A 17,587-nucleotide genomic window follows, 5' to 3' on the forward strand; every position below is an offset into this window, starting at 1 on the left:
CAATACTTTGGAGGAAAAAGTAAATGGATCTCTGTGTGAGTTTGAGGTTACCCTGTCTATACAGCAAGTTCCAGGTCAGCCAGAGCTACAAAGTGAGACCCTGTCTCAAAAAAAATGTAGAAAATTGGACTGTGGTTATGACATATAATAGAGTAAGCAGAAACATTATCTTAGGAAGGTAGTATGTAATCAATTTCTCCCATTCCTTCAAGCCAAAGATAAAATAATCACTTTAAAATGACGCTTTACCTTCGCCATCTTCTTGGATTGATTTTGGCTGTGACACTGTGAAACATTGCATTACTTCATAGCGCTGGCAAGCTTCTTGGTTCTCAGTACCTGGCTCATCTGGAGGGTGAATTAGCATCCTGCAGTTAAATGTATGGCTATTTCGGCGTGTTGCCTCTTGAGGCCAGGGAACTCCATTTACTAGGGAGGCAAAATTGAATATATGTTTGTGGATTAAGTGAGAACAGCATAAATTCTGAAGATATAAAAAAAATACTTCAAAGCATTTGGCTAATTAGATATTCATATTAAAAGACTGACATACATCCTCAGATCTGATATACTGAGTCAATAAGGCACATCTACCAGTTAGAAATTGTAACATTTCCAAGAAAATATATAAGAGCTCACACAGCAGATACACCACTTCACTAACAGTATTTAGAAACAAAGACAAAATTAAAAATTACTAGTGTGGCAGTTAGCTCTTTTTATTTGCTACGTATTTCAAGTCAGAAAATTTAAGGCCACAGCTACAGTGTTAAGCAGGACTCATCAAAGGCCAATCCTAATGGTAGGCTCTTTGTGCATGGGGCAGAAGACTAAAAGTTTGTCCAAGGACTCTGTGACTTAGACAAGAGCCATATTGGTTTCTGACAGTCATTTTCCTGTACTTGGTTAATTTAACTAGCATAGTTTATATGTTACAATACTTTGAATATGGTAGATAATCAGCAGTACCAAAAGATTGCTAACAAACAAACATTATCTCCTTTAGTATAAGAAAATCAAATTAGTTTTAGGAAAGATGCCCGTATATTTCAAGTACAAATCACTATTGTATGAGTCACAGTTTCCTACCCACAATGTCCCATTCAGCTTATGAGTTCCCAGGTGGCCAGAGGGGTTTTAAATGTACCTCCCACTGTTGACCCACTTTCATTTTACCCACCCTTCACTCTGTGAGGACAAGAGAAAGTATGGAAACTTACTCTCTTGCACTAAGTTCTGATTTTCACAAGTCGTTAGGTTTGGGTCATTTAATATTTGATTTCCAGTGCTTCATCTTTAAAATTAAGGATCCACTGTATAATCTCTAAAGACAATTGTACTATACAGTCTACAGTAAATCACCCCAAATCCCTAGAGACTATAATTCCATTATCAAACTAGAGATTTTACAGACCATTATTTCAGGCCCCAGTTACCACTCTTTTCAAAGAAGAAATAAGGTTTCTATTAACACTGAGGAAACAATGTAGGAAATAATAAAATACAGATGACAGTTCATACATATGTCCAATTTGTGGATTTATAGTGAGGGCCTTTTTCTTACTTTTGAAACACATATAGGCTAAATTATATAGTAAAATTAATGTAAAAATTAACCTACTTATTCATTTTTAGAGAATTCTTCTCCAACTAAAGTCAGTAAGACCCTATGATTAAAAAATGATTTTTCTTTAAGAATTTGTTTGCCACTTGTTTTGCATGGTATTATCCAGTCACTATCTGGGATGATCTCAGCTTGTTGAATGTACTTGAAAAGAAAATCTACTTGCTAAATGTTGCACAAGAAATTCAGCTAAATATATATTTAATTCAGTTCAGATAATGAGAAACAAGAGAGAAAAAAGAAAAATAGGCAGAGAAGGGACTACAATCAAGATGGCATAAAAAGCCAAAAGGAGAGCAGGTAGCAGTGGGATGAAGGGACTTCCTTAAAGTTTAATTTCATAACCTGTTAGCCTAAAGTTTAAGAAAAAACTTTTTTATTGTTTGAGAATTTCATCTATGCATATATTAATGTGTTCCGATTAAGCCCACCCCATTCCCTCTATTACACACTACTGTTCCCTTCCAATTTCATGCTTTTGTTTATATATAAACATAAGTAGACATTTTACATATATGTTTAAAGTTTTATTATTTTATGTATATGGGTGTTTTGCTTATATGTATGCCTGTGCACCACCTGTGTGCAGTGCACATAGAAGTCTGAAGAGGGTGACAGATCCACTAGAACTGGAGTTATAGACGGTTGCCAGCTGCTGTGTGGGTGCTGGGAATTCAACTCGGGTTCTCCAGAGGAGAAAACGGTGCTTTTAACCACTGAACCATCTCTCCAGCCCCCTTTCTTTGTTTGGTTTATAAAACTTCACTAAGGGGCTGGAGAGATGGCTCAGAGGTTAAGAGCATTGCCTGCTCTTCCAAAGGTCCTGAGTTCAATTCCCAGCAACCACATGGTGGCTCACAACCATCTGTAATGAGGTCTGGTGCCCTCTTCTGGCCTTCAGACATACAGACAGACAGACTATTGTATACATAATAAATCAATAAATATTTAAAAAAAAATAAAACTTCACTAAGTCCTCTTAGTGTTGCCAGTATGTGCATGGCCATATGACTATCTTCAGCACATGTCTCGGGGACCACATGTCTGAAGAAATCTGATTCTTTTCCCCAGCAACAACCAATTTCCAACAGCTCCTTAGTCAGCCATGAGACTTTATGACTACCTCCTCTCTAGACTGGGAATTTATCTGGCGTGGGCTTATTGGGTCTTGCGTACGCAGTCACAGTCATTGTAAGTTCATGTGGGCAACTATGCGTCCCTGTTTTGCTGTAGTAATCCTCTGGTTTTTAACTAAGTTGGGACCAACCTGGACGCTTCTCCACTACTGGCTAGTTTACATAATCCTGGATGGTGCTATGCATGCTACCAGGGAAGGAAAGTAATCATCAGTCTTTCTCAGCTATGAACACTGTAGAAACAATATCAACCAGCCTGTCAAGATATGTCTCCTGGTGTTATAGTGGCAAAAATATTATGAGATGAACTATCTGATTGGATTTAAGGCCCATTCAATATGACTGAACTAATTCCTGGCACTGTTAATGGGGCCAAGAAACTCTGGTAGGTAGGTCACAGGCCCTAGAAGATAACCTAATGTTAATCTGCTACATGGACGTGTATTAAGTTGACACCTAAAGACATTATTACACCCACAGATTATTGCATCTCTCAATCCCCATCAAAGAAAACTTTTTGTGGTAGACAGCAAGTAACACATAGACCCACATGGTCAATGAATAGAAAATAAGGGACCATGGAGTGCTCAGTCCTAAATGGGGCATCTGTATCAAATCCCCTTCTCTTTAGACTCAGGGATCATAGAGGAAGAGGGAGCAGAAAAACTGTAAGAAAAACTTTTTGGGAACCCCTCTAGAGTCAAGTCTCTTGCCAACTCTAAAATGGCTCCCTTAATTAAGATATATACTTCCCTGCTCCCATATCCACCCTTCCTCCATCCCAACCGTCCCATTCCCCCAAGCTCTCCCCATCCTCCCCTTCTCACTTTTCTCTCCCCATCTCCCATTACCCCCACTTCACTCCCACCCCCAAGTTCCCAATTTTTGCCTGGCAATCTTGTCTACTTCCAATATCTAGGAGGATAACTATGTTTTTCTTTGGGTTCACCTTCTTATTTAGCTTCTCTAGGATCATGAATTATAGGCTCAATGTCCTTTATTTATGCCTAGAATCCAGTTATGAGTGAGTACATACCATATTCATCTTTTTTGGGTCTGGGTTACCTCACTCAGGATAGTGTTCTCTATTTCTATCCATTTGCATGCAAAATTCAAGATGTCATTGTTTTTTACTGCTGAGTAGTACTCGAATGTGTATATATTTTACACTTTCTTTGTCCATTCTTCCATTGAGGGGCATCTAGGTTGTTTCCAGGTTCTTGCTATTACAAGTTCCTTGGACAGCTGAGGAGAGGGAGCCTGAAATGACCCTATTCTATAGCCACACTGATGAATATCTTGCATATCACCATAGAACCTTCATCTGGCTATGGATGGAGATAGAGACAGAGACCCACATTGAAGCACTGGACTGAGCTCCCAAGGTCCAAATGAGGGGCAGAAGGAAGAAGAACGTGAGCAGGGAAGTCAGGACCGCGAGGGGTGCACCCACCCACTGAGACAGTGGGGCTGATCTAATGGGAGCTCACCAAGGCCAGCCGGACTGGGACTGAAAAAGCATGGGATCAAACCAGACTCTCTGAATGTGGTGGTCAATGAGGGCTGACTGAGAAGCCAAGGACAATGGCATTGGGTTTTGATCTTACAGCATGTACTGGCTTTGTGGGAGCCTAGTCTGTTTGGATGCTCACCTTCCTAGACCTGGATGGAGGGGGGAGGATCTTGGACTTCCCACAGGGCAAGGAACCCTGACTGCTCTTTGAACTGGAGAGGGAGGCGGAGAGGGTGGGGGGAATGGGAGGGAATTGGGAGGAGGTGAAAATTTTTAATAAAATTTTTAATAATAATAAAAAAGAAAAACTTTTAGTTAGTAAAAAATATTGAGAACTAATAACTGTAGCCACTAAATTAATTCTGTCAATAAATTACATTTTAACTAGCATACTTCTTAAATAAATAAATAATAGTCAGATACTGACTCTTCCAATACATACAGGTAGATATTTCAGATGGTACTTCTAGATCTCTATATATCGTAATATTAATTAGATTTCTTTTGGCTTATCTAAATTATTACAAGAGAGCTTTTATTTTAAACCCAAATCTTTTAAACGCTAAGTCTTTACTTACAATGATTGCCATTTCATGGAAAGACAAACAGAGGCTCTGTGTTCTCCACTGGACATGGAAGGCTAGATCTGGACTAGAGATATAAAGTACTGATGAAAGCCAGGGTTTTGTTTGAGTGTGCTGGGGAGGCTGTCTAATCTCTACTAGTTGTTCTTTCTTTTCTCACCACAATTCCTCTCTAAAGAATAAATGCAACTACTAGTGTTTAAAAAAATGGTAACAAAAATCCAATCAAGATATTGCAAAAACAAACAATAAAAAGGCTTTTTCTTGTTTCAGTATTGGGACTTAAACTCAGGGCCTAACTGCTTGCCAGGTGTGTTTTAGGCAAGTGCTCTACCATTGAGCTGCATGCTCAGCCCAGAATTCTTTTTAATAAAGAAGCAGTTATTCAGTTCAATTTTATTTTATTTTAAATATTTTTATTTTTAAAGCTCAATTCTAAAAAGAACTAAGGAAAACTGAACTTCCTTACTGACAACTTCTGTAAAAACATCTGCCTCAGTTTTATGGGGAACAGATGAAGGAGCAAGTTATGAAAGGAGAAGAATGTTCTTCAATGGGATTAATTTCTAAGACACCTAAAATATCAAGTAATACAAAATTACAGATCCATTTTTCATGAAATTAAAAGTCCAAAAACATTTAGATAAAGTCAACAATAGTAATAGTTACTGAACTTAAAGGAAATTCAACTAGGAGATAGGTTAAGTATCATTTGAATGCCCTCCAAACTTCCTATGAAAGATGAGAACTAAGAAGGAATTAAATGTGTTTTAAGGTTACACTGCTAGCAGGTGGTAGAGGAAGAACGCATTACCCATGTCTGTTTTATACCAAAATGTCAGCAATCTTAATGATCTTAATTTTTTTCCCCCCTCTAAGACAGGGTTTCTCTGTGTAGCTTTGGAGCCTGTTCTGGAACTTACTTTTGCAGACCAGGCTGGTCTTAAACTCACAGAGATACACCTGTCTCTGCCTCCTGAGTGCTGGAATTAAAGGCGTACGCCGCCACCACCTGGCCAGTGATCATAACTTCTATAGTGTCTGCATCACTAGAGCTGTAATTGCCACAGACTGTGAGAATTTATTTCCATTTTTTCCAAACTTTGAGTCACAGCTTATTAGAATTTTACAAATAAATCTTCACCATATAGGCTCTTGTATGTGTGTGTGTGGTGTATGCACATGTCTGTGTGGGTATATGCATGTGTGTGCATGTGGAAACAAGAGGTTCACAATGGGTATCTTCCTCAATAGTGTCCTACCTTGTCTTTTTCTTTCCACAAAGTCTCTTATTAAACCTAGACCTCCCCCATGTGGCTAGACTGGCTAACCAGCAAGTCCCAGGAATCTTTCTGACTTTCTAGCCTTGGTTTAACAGACATGCTCCACCATGCCCATACCTTTACATGGGCTCTGGAGGATGAACCCAGACTTGTGTGGCAAGCACTTTACCGATTGAGCCAGCTCTCCAGCTCTGTCCATCTTCATGGACAGAACCTCTCACTATATTTGCTTTTCAGTGTTTAAATTTAATTTTACCCCTTTATAAGTATTATGCATGAAAGTAGAGACTTTAGACACCGAAGTCTTCTACACAAATAAACTGAAAAGCAATTTTAAAACACACTTTTTATGCTAGCCTTTGAAATTTCTTGATGTAAGTGAAAACAAAAATATAATCTTTGACTCACAGCAGTGAACTATGCACATGTAAGGTAAATATATATGTATATATGCAGATTTGTAAATAATGATCTTAATTTTTCAAATTTCTTTATAGTCTGAAAAATTTTTTTGGTTGTATGTTGGTATACACACATAATGATTCGACCTTATTTTGCTTTCTGATTTTCTAATAATTTGATAGTTTTGATAATGGAGATTTTAAGTACAGATGCAATAGCAATATATTTTCTCTTCAATGCTTCTTAGAAAAGCATCTTTTCTAAGTTAGTACAGTTGGGCTTTATTCTTCTCAGTGGTGTCTGACAGGTGACCAAGTGCCACTGCAGAACTAGATGATAAACTCCTGAGTATGCCCTGTTTGTGGGTGGACTCTCTCGTACTGGCAGTACAGTTAGGCTGTATCATTCCTAGGTTTCTGTTCTTTCCTTCTTTGGGGAAATGAGGAAATGGTGCCGCTGCAGAGATTGCCACATCTCTTCCAGTTGTGTTGGAAGTTGGTTGGAAAAGGCTAGTCAAGGACCTACAGGTGGTCGGAGCAGAATCACCATGATATCAGACATTAGATGACATTCCAGTCTTATTAACCTCTTGGCAGTGATGGGGGCAAACTGAATAGTAACATATCTACAGTAACCACATTGGGATGAGTAATGTTGTGGCTTTTGAACAATGAGCCCCTTCTTCAAGGGGCAGAAGAAAGCTCTCTTCCCAACCAGGCAATCTGCTAAACTCAACAAATATTTTGTTAATACAGATGGGAATATGAATTTTCTCTTTCTTTTCTTTTTTTGGAGACAGGGTTTCTCTGTAGCTTTGGAGCCTTCCTAGAACTCCGCCTGCCTCTGCCTCTCCTGGGATTAAAAGCATGTGCCACTACTACCCGGTGGGAATATGAATTTTTTTTAAGGCAACAATAAAATGAATTAGCTCAATTAAATCTGCATCCAAGATCTGAACAAAAGAAACTATAGGGCAGAACCAGAGGAAGAAACTCAGGTGTCACCTGTAGTGACACAAAGGGATCTTAGTTTCTCTTCCCTGAGCTCCTGCATCAGTAAATGGTACTAAATGGTGGTGAGGACCCTCCTAACTGCTATCACACCATGTATCTATGAAAAACTCATGTTTGATCAATTTATCTGTGTGATGTTAGTCTTATTTCAGAGGTAGTTGAATAAAGAAATAGTGGGAGAAACAGCAACAAAAAAAACTGAAATAAATTGAATCGGAAATCAAATATGTAAAGCTTTTCATTTTCTACTAAATAAATGTACACTGACAAAACATATCTACTTTAGAGACTAGGAATTCAATCGATAGGAGTAATTGGAACTTGAGTCCTGAAAATCTTTCTAGCAGGAGTCTCAAAATTCAAGGAGCAAACAAAGGGCAGCCGTGAGTCCATTCAGGTCCCTAGAGGATCAGCAGTTTAGTGGGTGAAACAGCAGCTGGAGATAAGGCCGTTCATCCTCTCAGCTGGGCGTCTCCCCAGTGGGGAAGCCATCCAGTCATAGTTGGACTAAGGAGTTGAGAAAAACTTACATTCCAAATGCTTACATTTTGGAAGTATAAAATACAGCAGCATACCCCTCCTGACCCTTCTCTTCCTTCTGTCCTTTATTCTGAGAGCAGGGCAGCGAGAAGGGCTCTCCTTTCCTGCATATAATCAAAACTGAAAACAAAATGAACTTTAAGTAGAATCTTCTTGCAGTAAGGTAACTTAACCATGCTGGCTTCCATACATACTGTCACACCACATGGCAGTACACTGATGATACGGATTCTTATGAGCTATTGATATACCTGAAGCTGTAGCCACATTACAAATACTTTAAGTATATGTTATAATACTAAGTATTAGAAGTAAAAGGTTACTTTCTTTCTACCTAGTGATTTTGGTAGCAGATTCTTGACAAATTCTGCATGATCTCCCACGTGCAGTATGCTGTAGACGCTGGTATTCATTAATTCCTCCTGATTGTATCCCAAGTAGCTGGTCACATTTTCTGACACAAATACAATTCTTCCTTCACAGTTCACAACAAAGAAAAATCCATCTAAAGCCTGCAAAGCCAGGAAGGGGGTAAGGAAGAAAAAGAAAAGGATTAAGACATGAAGACACTGATTAAAAACACTGGGAGGTTAAAAGATAAAAGGAAATACATTTTTCTATTAAAAAGATATTAGAGCTGGAAAGTGGTGGCGCACGCCTTTAATCCCAGCACTCGGGAAGCAGAGACAGGCGGATCTCTGTGAGTTCGAGGCCAGCCTGGTCTACAAGAGCTAGTTCCAGGATAGGCTCCAAAGTTACAGAGAAACCCTGTCTTGAACCCCCTCCTCACAAAAGATATTAGAAATAAATATATATCACGTTAAAAAAGAAGACTGCTTCTTTGTGGAGGGAGGTCATGATTTTTCAAATGGGTTTTATACTAAAGATTCCAGCAGGTATGAATGAAAAATATCAACCTTCTTTTTCAGAAACAATTTCATCTAAATATTTATTTTTATTATTTTTAATAATGTATACGTGTGTGTATGTATGAGTTTGTGCACATGAATGCAGATACCGTTGGAGGCCAGAGATGTTAGATACCCTGGATAGCTGAAGTTATGGGTTGTTGTGAACTACTTGCCTGACATGGGTCCTAGGAGTCAAACCTGGGTCTCTCGCAAATGCAGTTATATGCTCTTTACTACTAAACAGTCCCTACAGTTCTAGAAATTATTTTTTATAGTAGCAAATGTGAAGTAAGTGACTTATTCAGTCTTGAAAAAAATCTCTGCACTATGTTGGTGAATAGGGGCCTTTGCTTGTGAGGAACCTGTGGAAGAATGAGAGGACACTCATAATAAAGTACTAGAGATCGATGTGGTGTCACATATACATGAGACACTGAGCACACACAGGATGCCTCACTGGGGAGTGGTGGGGGTGACGAGAAGCACCTTTCAAAGCCTCCCCAACTCTGGGAGAGCTAGCATAGCGAAGAAGGGGAAGAGCGCTCAGGGGAAGTCACTGGAGGAAGAGAGGAGCACATGGCACATGGCAAGGCAAAAGTCGTGTGGAGCAGAGGAGTAAGAAGTACAGCGAGGCCTACGGGTGGCAAAGAAGTTAGTGGAATGGACAGGAGCCAGGTTCCCAGGGCCTTCTATGTATAGAGAGCTGCTCTAAGAGGAGATATATGTACCCCTAGGGACACAGAATATTTCCAGAGGCAGAGAAATTGTTAGAACCTTTAGATTGCAATCGAAAACATATGGAAGAAATAAACTCTAATAAACATATAACATGATGGTCCTTCACGAACTTCCAGACAGTTCCAAATTTCTAGGGAAGATCTAGATTACAGAAGTTGACAGTTTCATCTTGTTTATTTGGAATCTTCTTAGCTATTTGAAAACGATGCAATTAATTTGTTACAGAATATACAAACTAACAACCCAATTAAAAAATAGGCTATAGATTCAAATAAGTTCTCAAAAGGAGAAATAAAATGATGGAAATGCAAATGAAACAACTTTGAGGTTTCACCTTACCCAATCAGAATGACTAAGAGTAAAAAACAATGGTCAACAAATGCTGCTTGGGGAAGGGAAGTAAAGTGGGGTAGCCACTATGGAAATCAGTGTGGAAAATTCTCAAAAAACTAAAAATAGATCTACCATATGACCCAGCTATACCACTCCTTGGCATATGCCCAAAGGACTCAACATCTTATTCTACAGATATTTGCTCAGCCTGCTCATTGCTGCTGTAGTCACAATAGTTAAAAAGAAATGGAAACAGCCTAAATATCCTTCAGCTGATGAAGATGTGCCACAATCCCAACCTTAAAAAATGACAGAAATTCAGGGACTTTTGGGACTGGCGTTATGAATATGAATATACAAACATCTGTATTTTCTAAACTGTGCCTGATGAAGACAATTTGCTATCATTATTTTTCTACAAGTTTCCCTCACGTGTTCCTGGGGAGGAGTCTCCTGACAGCTGACCTTATGGCGTTATACAGGGCTGATAACAAACAGACGCTTGTCCATTAAGTTCACCACCATCAACCTGAGAGCCTTCCCATCTGCCCAGGATGTCACTTTCTAAGGAGAGTCACTTTGGTCTCACAGCAGGGCCCATATTGGGCAAGACTTCTTGCAGACCCCTGGCTTTAAACGAGATAGTCACTTAAGGTCACTTGACAAGGGTTTCAGAATAAAATACATAATTCCCAATATTTTTTACAGTACCCATACAGGAAAAACAATGGAAGAATTTACAAAGGTTAAAGACAAAGTAAGAATCCTGCAGTGGGTGTAAAGATTCGTTGAGTAAGGTCTTTAAGACGGCAACACTCTATGTTTCATATAAACGTGCACTCTGTTGTAATTAAACCACGAGAGCAAACGTGTGCAAGTCTGTTAGGGAGACCCGCCGCTTCCAGAAAGAGGGCTTGAGAAAGGACAAGGAAAACATTTAGTTTGCATATATTTTGATAAATACATAGACAATTTGTTTTCAAGAGACAAAAGCTTTTAAACATTCACATATGAGGGAAAATGGTTATTTAAGGTGATGAGCTTGGAAACAAAGTTGTCTATATTCAACATCCAGCAGCAGATATTCTAGAGAGAGCTGACAGAGGTGAAACACTACAGTATTTCACTTGCACAATAATTCAAGTTCTTCACTTTATAAAGTTTGGTAGTGATTTAATTCTCATTTACAGTGTGTGTATAAAATCAATTTAAACTTTTTTATTCAGAAAATATTTTGGGCAGTATCTAATCCAATGAATAGGGTTGTTTTTCACATAAAGGTAGGATTCTACAATATACATAAATTGTACTTGCTAGCTTAATAATTCAGTTTTCTTTTTCTAGATAATTCTAATCACTCCAGAAACAGAAGGCAAAGCCATTGTGTAGGCTTTGGTTTGCATCAGATTCCTTAGAATGCCTATATGAAAAATTTTTATGTTCGTTACTCACTTTTATTTTGAAAAAAAAAACCATGAAGCAGTCTTTATAATAAAATCCTATTTTAAAAGTTTAAAGAAACACTTTGTTTCATATTTTATTAATTGGATATATGACATGAAATGAAGATAAAGAAAACTTAATTGGTAAGGACAGAGATTTGCATTAGGGGGTCAGGAAGGACACTTACCTCCAAAAGAAGAGGGCCTAGCGACTCCTTTTCTATCACCCCTTGACTGCTGGATGAGATGTCGGACTTCTGCACATCATCGTCAGTTGTTGATTTCTCTGCAACAATAAAACTTTAAAAACTATACATCCAAAGAGAGCTCATTATAATCAGAGCAGTTAAGAAGACAGATTTAGACCATTGATATAAGGAAGATTTTTTTATTTTTAAGCAAATTATAATAATTTAAAGACTCATTAAGTTCATGTATACTACTATATGTGAAAGAAAAGCATTTAAAATTTTAGGGAAAACTGAAGATGGGAATAATTATGTGTCAGGTAATGGCCTAAGGAATGGGAACACAAGTGACAGGCAGTTCTGGGTCCTGTCTGTAGAGGAAAGAGGCATTCCTGTCTGTCTTCCTCTACCCTAATCTGGCCAGCGGGATGCAGACAAGTTGGCCATATTTGTTACATGTGATGGAAATAGCCTAGGAATGGCAGCAAAATCCACATGGGGAGTCTGAATCCTTGACTACCTGTATTATTCTGTTCAAGACACTTCATTTTGTTCAAGTCATTACATTTATGCCTCCTACAATCCTCTCAGGATATGTCTTTACATTATTATATTAATCAACATTTAATATCTCCATAATGATGGTTATAAATATATTTTATTGGTAAATTCAGGTGTATTTTATATTTTGCATATTATCTATTTTACTGTATGTTTTTATATATTATATTTTGTGTATAGTTTAAAGTTTTCAAATTTTCTATGCCATTTAAGTCATTCCTAAACACTACCCCTGAGCTTAAAAATTTCTCTGGCCAGGTATGATGGCACACACTTTTGGTCCTAGCACTGGGGAGAGAGTGGCAGGTAGATAGATCTCTGTGAGTTTGAAGTCAGCTTGTTCTACATAGAGTTCCAGGCCAGGCAGAGCTACACAGTGAGACCCTGTCTGAAAACAGAACAACACCCCCCCACCCCCTGCCAAATCTAACAATAGCCACACAACCAAACCCAAACCCAATAATGAATATCCTTCTCTACTTGGCCAGATATCAGACCCCAGCAGCATTTCTTCTAGAACCCTCTCCACGTGCTCCAATTGCAACTGCTTCTCACATTTTGCTAGGTGTCTACACAACAGTATTGTCTGTGTCTCCTTTCCCTGTCCTTCTGTGTTCAGATTCCAGTTTCCCTGGGTTAAGAGCCTACATCTCTGTTTCTTAGATTACTACTGAGGCTCTGATGGCAGTGTCTGAAAAAGGGTTAAAAGAAGATCCCTGTTTTCCATCCATAATTCTGTCATGAACACAGAGTTACAGGTCTAGAAGTCTTGTTTTCAATGTTACTCGGAACTCATTCTGAAAGCAATCCATTGTACTTGAGACCTCTCTCTGGTTTTTCTCCTTGGCGTTTTAACATGGCACCTAATTGTGCACAGGTGTGAGCACTCTGTACTAACTGTGCTGGGCCTGTATGAGTGTGTGTGTCCTGCCACAACCTCCATTCTTCTTCCCCTAGCTCCCCCAACTCTCTTGTTGAGACAGGGTCCTCCTATACAGCACAGGCCGACTTAGACTTGGGGTTCTCCTCCTGCCTCAACATCCCAAGTGCTAGAGTTACAGCTGTGCTCCATCCACCATGTCCAGCTATAGGAGTGTTTTCCATCCCAAACCAAATCCTTCTATTTTCAAGAAAGGGTTTTTAATTTGTTATTTTTAATATTTTATCCCTCTTGGCATTTAATGTCTTCTATCTAGTCTTAAACTAACCCTAGAATTTTTTTTGTCTTTTTCTCTTATTTTGTTTTACTTGTCTATTTTATTTTCTAAGGGATTACTTAAAATTAACTTATACGGCATATGTAAAACGTATTGTGGGAAAAAAAAACCAAGAAAGGTGTACTTAAATTTTTTATATAAAGCTGTTGGGAACACTGTCAATGAGAAGGTATTTGAGAAAAGCCATGGGAGGGGTGAGAGTGGCACACACAGTGGTGTCTAGGGAAGGAGGAGTGAGCCTGGCACTTGATGGGCGCTGCCTGCAGTGGCAAAGGAGAGAAACACAGTAATGTGCTCAAGATTTTTCTGAGCATCTAGTTTTAACTTCCAAAAGTTCCTGCTGTTCAACGGTGCAATGTCTCCTCTGCCCACGTGACTGGCATCTTAGTTTGGTTTCTGCCCCCTCACATCTCTGCTTCCCCAGTATTTCCTTTCTTTCTGTTTTTCTTTTGTAACCACTGGCTATTCTATGATGCCTGTGACATCCACGAGGAACTGGAAATAGCGAGGAGCTGAGTTTTCACATGGGTCACCCCTGAATATCTCTTCCCTGGGACTGCATCAGTTTCCTCAGAAGAATCCCATCGTCTCTGGCCTCAGATGTAAGAGAGGGCTGGTGTCTGCAGGATTCGAGCCCACTTTCTCCTCTTTGCTAAATCAGCTGTCCCTGGACAGCTCTGCAGTTTCTAATCTTTAAGTCATGTGACTTGTGCTGTTTTAAATAGCAGTTGTCTGGAGACTCCTCACATTGCTGTTAATGTGAAGGCTTGGGTTGTGCTCCTACTCATCACAGATGATTTCCTCAGCACACTCACTGAAAAGTCTAGAGCACTCCTTGAGTAGAAGAATTCTCCCAAAGGGCTTTACCTTTGTTTCTGGTAGGCAACCCAGGGGATTAGTGGTGTAGGGTTCCCAGTAAGTATGGGTGCTATAAATATGAACCTCAAAAAATACAATGGGTTTTTCCACCTCAGAGGACTATTTCTCCTATTGCAAGCTCAGGCAGAGAGGCAAGCTTCCTTAGACAAGTCAGAGAGATTTTCATCAAGGAATTACTGTACATTAGCTCTACGCCAGGGCCTCAGGTCCCATCCCATAACTTGTGTCTCCAGCTTCAATGCCCTATAATACTGGACTCCAGAATCTTCTGGGCTAATTACTTCACTAGTACTCAAGTTAATTTAGTGAGCCATTTTATAATACCAAGAAAGGCTGTTTGGCTCAATAAAATAAAAATTATCTAAACAAAAACATTTCTCTAATAAAATTATGAAGCAATGAGGGCTCTTAATAACGGAAGAGTCGGATGATACGTCACAATACCATAACAACTAAGAACACGGCCTTTTATTTTTACCTTGCTCCATTCTCTTCATTAGCTGTATCTGATCTACTGTTTTCTTCAAAATCTTGCATTTATCTGGTTTTACACTCAAGCTGTCAATGTCACTGATGTTGGCAGACAGTAATTCAGCTAGTTCTTCTAAATACTTATTTTCTTGCTCCCTGCGCCTCTTCTCAGTACTGTTGCACACACAAAAAAACAATCTGGTTAGCACGCATTTATAACATGTTATTTCCTTCTCTGACCAAAGATATTAATGTTCACACATTTGAAGGAAATCTTGTTTTTACTTAAAATATAAAACCAGATTTAAAAATCAAATTAAAATCACATCTAAAAGTCAGACACTGCAAAATGCTCAAGTATACAAAATAACTCTGGCTAAAATATAATAAAGAGAATGATTTATGACAGATAGGTTTTGTCAGTGATGTATAAACCTTTCAAATAACAAATGGCTACCAGATATTAAAGGAACCAGACAGACAGCAAGTCTACTCCTTATACTTGTGGCTACTGTATGTTTGAAATAGAATGTGAATTTTCAAGTCATTCAGATGAATGAATTGTAATGAGAACCTGATAAGGTCTTCATTCTTACTCTCAATAGGAACATTAGTTGCTCTTTATGAAAAAAGAACTGATCCAAAGTACAATCTAAAAAGTAAATACTAGAGAACAATGGTGTATAGCTTCTTTTAGATATAACAGAAAACAAAAGCTACACATAGTTCTTGTCAGCTCTGAACAAAACCAGACATGACCACCACCTTACAGCAAATAGAAAGAACAGAGGGTAATGTCAGACAGACAACACTTTAAATAGTCTGCTGAATATATGGAAGAATTACTGTCCATTTTTCTTTTCATTCTTTACCCCAATTTATTTCGCCAAGACACAGAAACTTGCTTTCTATAATGCATTCAAAGATGGTAAAATATTACTCTACAACTTTCCATTTTCCAAATAAAAGAGGAAAGCCCGTTCATGACAAGCTTTGTTTTACAAACAGCAGTTAAAATCGTTTGGCTGCACATAACAGTGCTAGGAAAAAAGAGGTGAGAAGAGAGAGAAGTCAGTTGCTAAAAACCTTACAATAAACAACAGTTAAATACCCTTTACTTTTCTTAAGGATTGGGAAGATTTTAAAAAGAAAAGCACTTATTCAACACAGTGAGCTAGAAGAACACAGTCAGCTAACTTACTACATTTGCTATAAAACAAAGTACTACAAATGGTACATATCCCCAAACGTAATCAAATGTAAAACTCTAGCAAACACACATTCTGTCTTTATCTGTTAAATCTTTCATTACTGAGGAATTACTTCCATTTTGCTTAGTAAAAAAATCTATCTTAATAACTTAAACAGAACACAGCAAGGCATCTCGGCAAACTTCACTCTGAGGCACTGAAGCAAAGCACAAATAAAATGAGGAACATATTTTCATATTCACAAGGATTTATCTGTAACACGATAGTATTTGAGGACATGTGATTTTACCTTAGGGAACCTCACAGATAACAGACACATTTAGTAGATTCAGTATTGAGCAGGAACTGTTTAAACTTAACAGGTTTAAATTTCAATAGGAAGTGAGCAATTTAGATTTCCTTGGTGAAGCCCCCTCTCTCCTGATACTTTTCATTTGTTGGTTTGTTTTGAGACAAAGTCTTACTATACAGTCCAGGCTATTCTTGAACTGGTGATCAACCTCCATCTACCTTGAGGTTGCTGGGATTATAGGTATGTACTTCCATGGTCAGTCACCAAACATGTTTTTGCCATTAAGTTTTCAGTAATACTGAAATGCCTGGAGCCATTACATAGTAAAAGAAAAGTGCCCCAATACAGAAAGATGGAATAAGAAGCTATATATATAGTGAGGAATATCAGATGTCAATAAAATGACAAATTTCAGAGCAGGGAAATAAAGATCACCTTTAAATGAAGCAGTCAGTAACTACATAGAAAAAAAAAGACAGCAGACATGCTCAGAGTCAAAACTAAAGGAATAAAGGATAGAAACTCTATCTTAAAGGGAAAAGGCTTTCCTTACTACTTTGCAGCAACTTCTTCATTTGCTAAATCCCTTTATTACCTTGCATGTGGCAGACACACTAGTAAATGCTACCCTGAGCTAAATTTTCATGATTACAGTTGGGCTCACAATCTCATATGGTGCAAGTTTCAGGATCCCTGTGGATACCGAATCTGGGCACTTGCAAACCCTTTATAAAATGGCATATTAGTTGCATACCCTATGGAAATTTTTCGTCATGCTTAAAATCATCTCTGTATTATTTACAATACCTAATGCAATGCAAATGCTGCATAATTAGTTGTCAACCTTATTTAGGCAATAACACCATGCAAAAACATCAACACATGTTTGGTTCAGGTGTCATTTTTTTCCAGAATACTTTTGATACTATGGATATGGAAGGACTGACTGCTGTATCTTTCCTTAGTTAATGTACTAGCAAACTCAATAAACATTCCTAAATTTATCATATGACAGATAATTATGTGATATTTCAAAGCACGCTGGAGTAAATTATATATAGCTCCCACTTGAAAGGAAGTAAAAAGGAAACAGGCCTTTGTTATACTTGGTGACAAAACCACAAAACTATAGAAATACACAGAAATGGTATTTCACCCAGAGAAATAACAGCACAAGTTAGAGGTAGGGAGATTTTATTTTCTAGAAAGCTAACTTGGCTTTATCAACTGTATAAAGGAGAGTGGAAAT

The 17,587-nt window shown here is 38.2% G+C and overlaps 1 protein-coding gene across 5 annotated transcripts in view; it reads right to left on the minus strand.

The window, feature by feature from the left end:
• The window catches only part of Ncoa1 (nuclear receptor coactivator 1), a 228,516-nt gene that overhangs the window by 74,492 nt on the left and 136,437 nt on the right, over positions 1-17,587 (minus strand). For all 5 annotated transcript variants that reach the window (XM_013351390.2, XM_013351387.2, XM_013351391.2 and 2 more), the window contains 4 exons: positions 14,843-15,009; positions 11,708-11,805; positions 8,430-8,607; positions 250-429 (listed from right to left, as the gene is read on the minus strand). In XM_013351390.2, coding sequence (XP_013206844.1) covers positions 250-429; positions 8,430-8,607; positions 11,708-11,805; positions 14,843-15,009 — 623 coding nt within the window. The remainder of the gene's footprint in view (positions 1-249; positions 430-8,429; positions 8,608-11,707; positions 11,806-14,842; positions 15,010-17,587) is intronic.

The sequence above is a fragment of the Microtus ochrogaster genome, linkage group LG3 (assembly GCF_000317375.1).
Source record: "Microtus ochrogaster isolate Prairie Vole_2 linkage group LG3, MicOch1.0, whole genome shotgun sequence".
Classification (NCBI taxonomy): Eukaryota; Metazoa; Chordata; class Mammalia; order Rodentia; family Cricetidae; genus Microtus; species Microtus ochrogaster.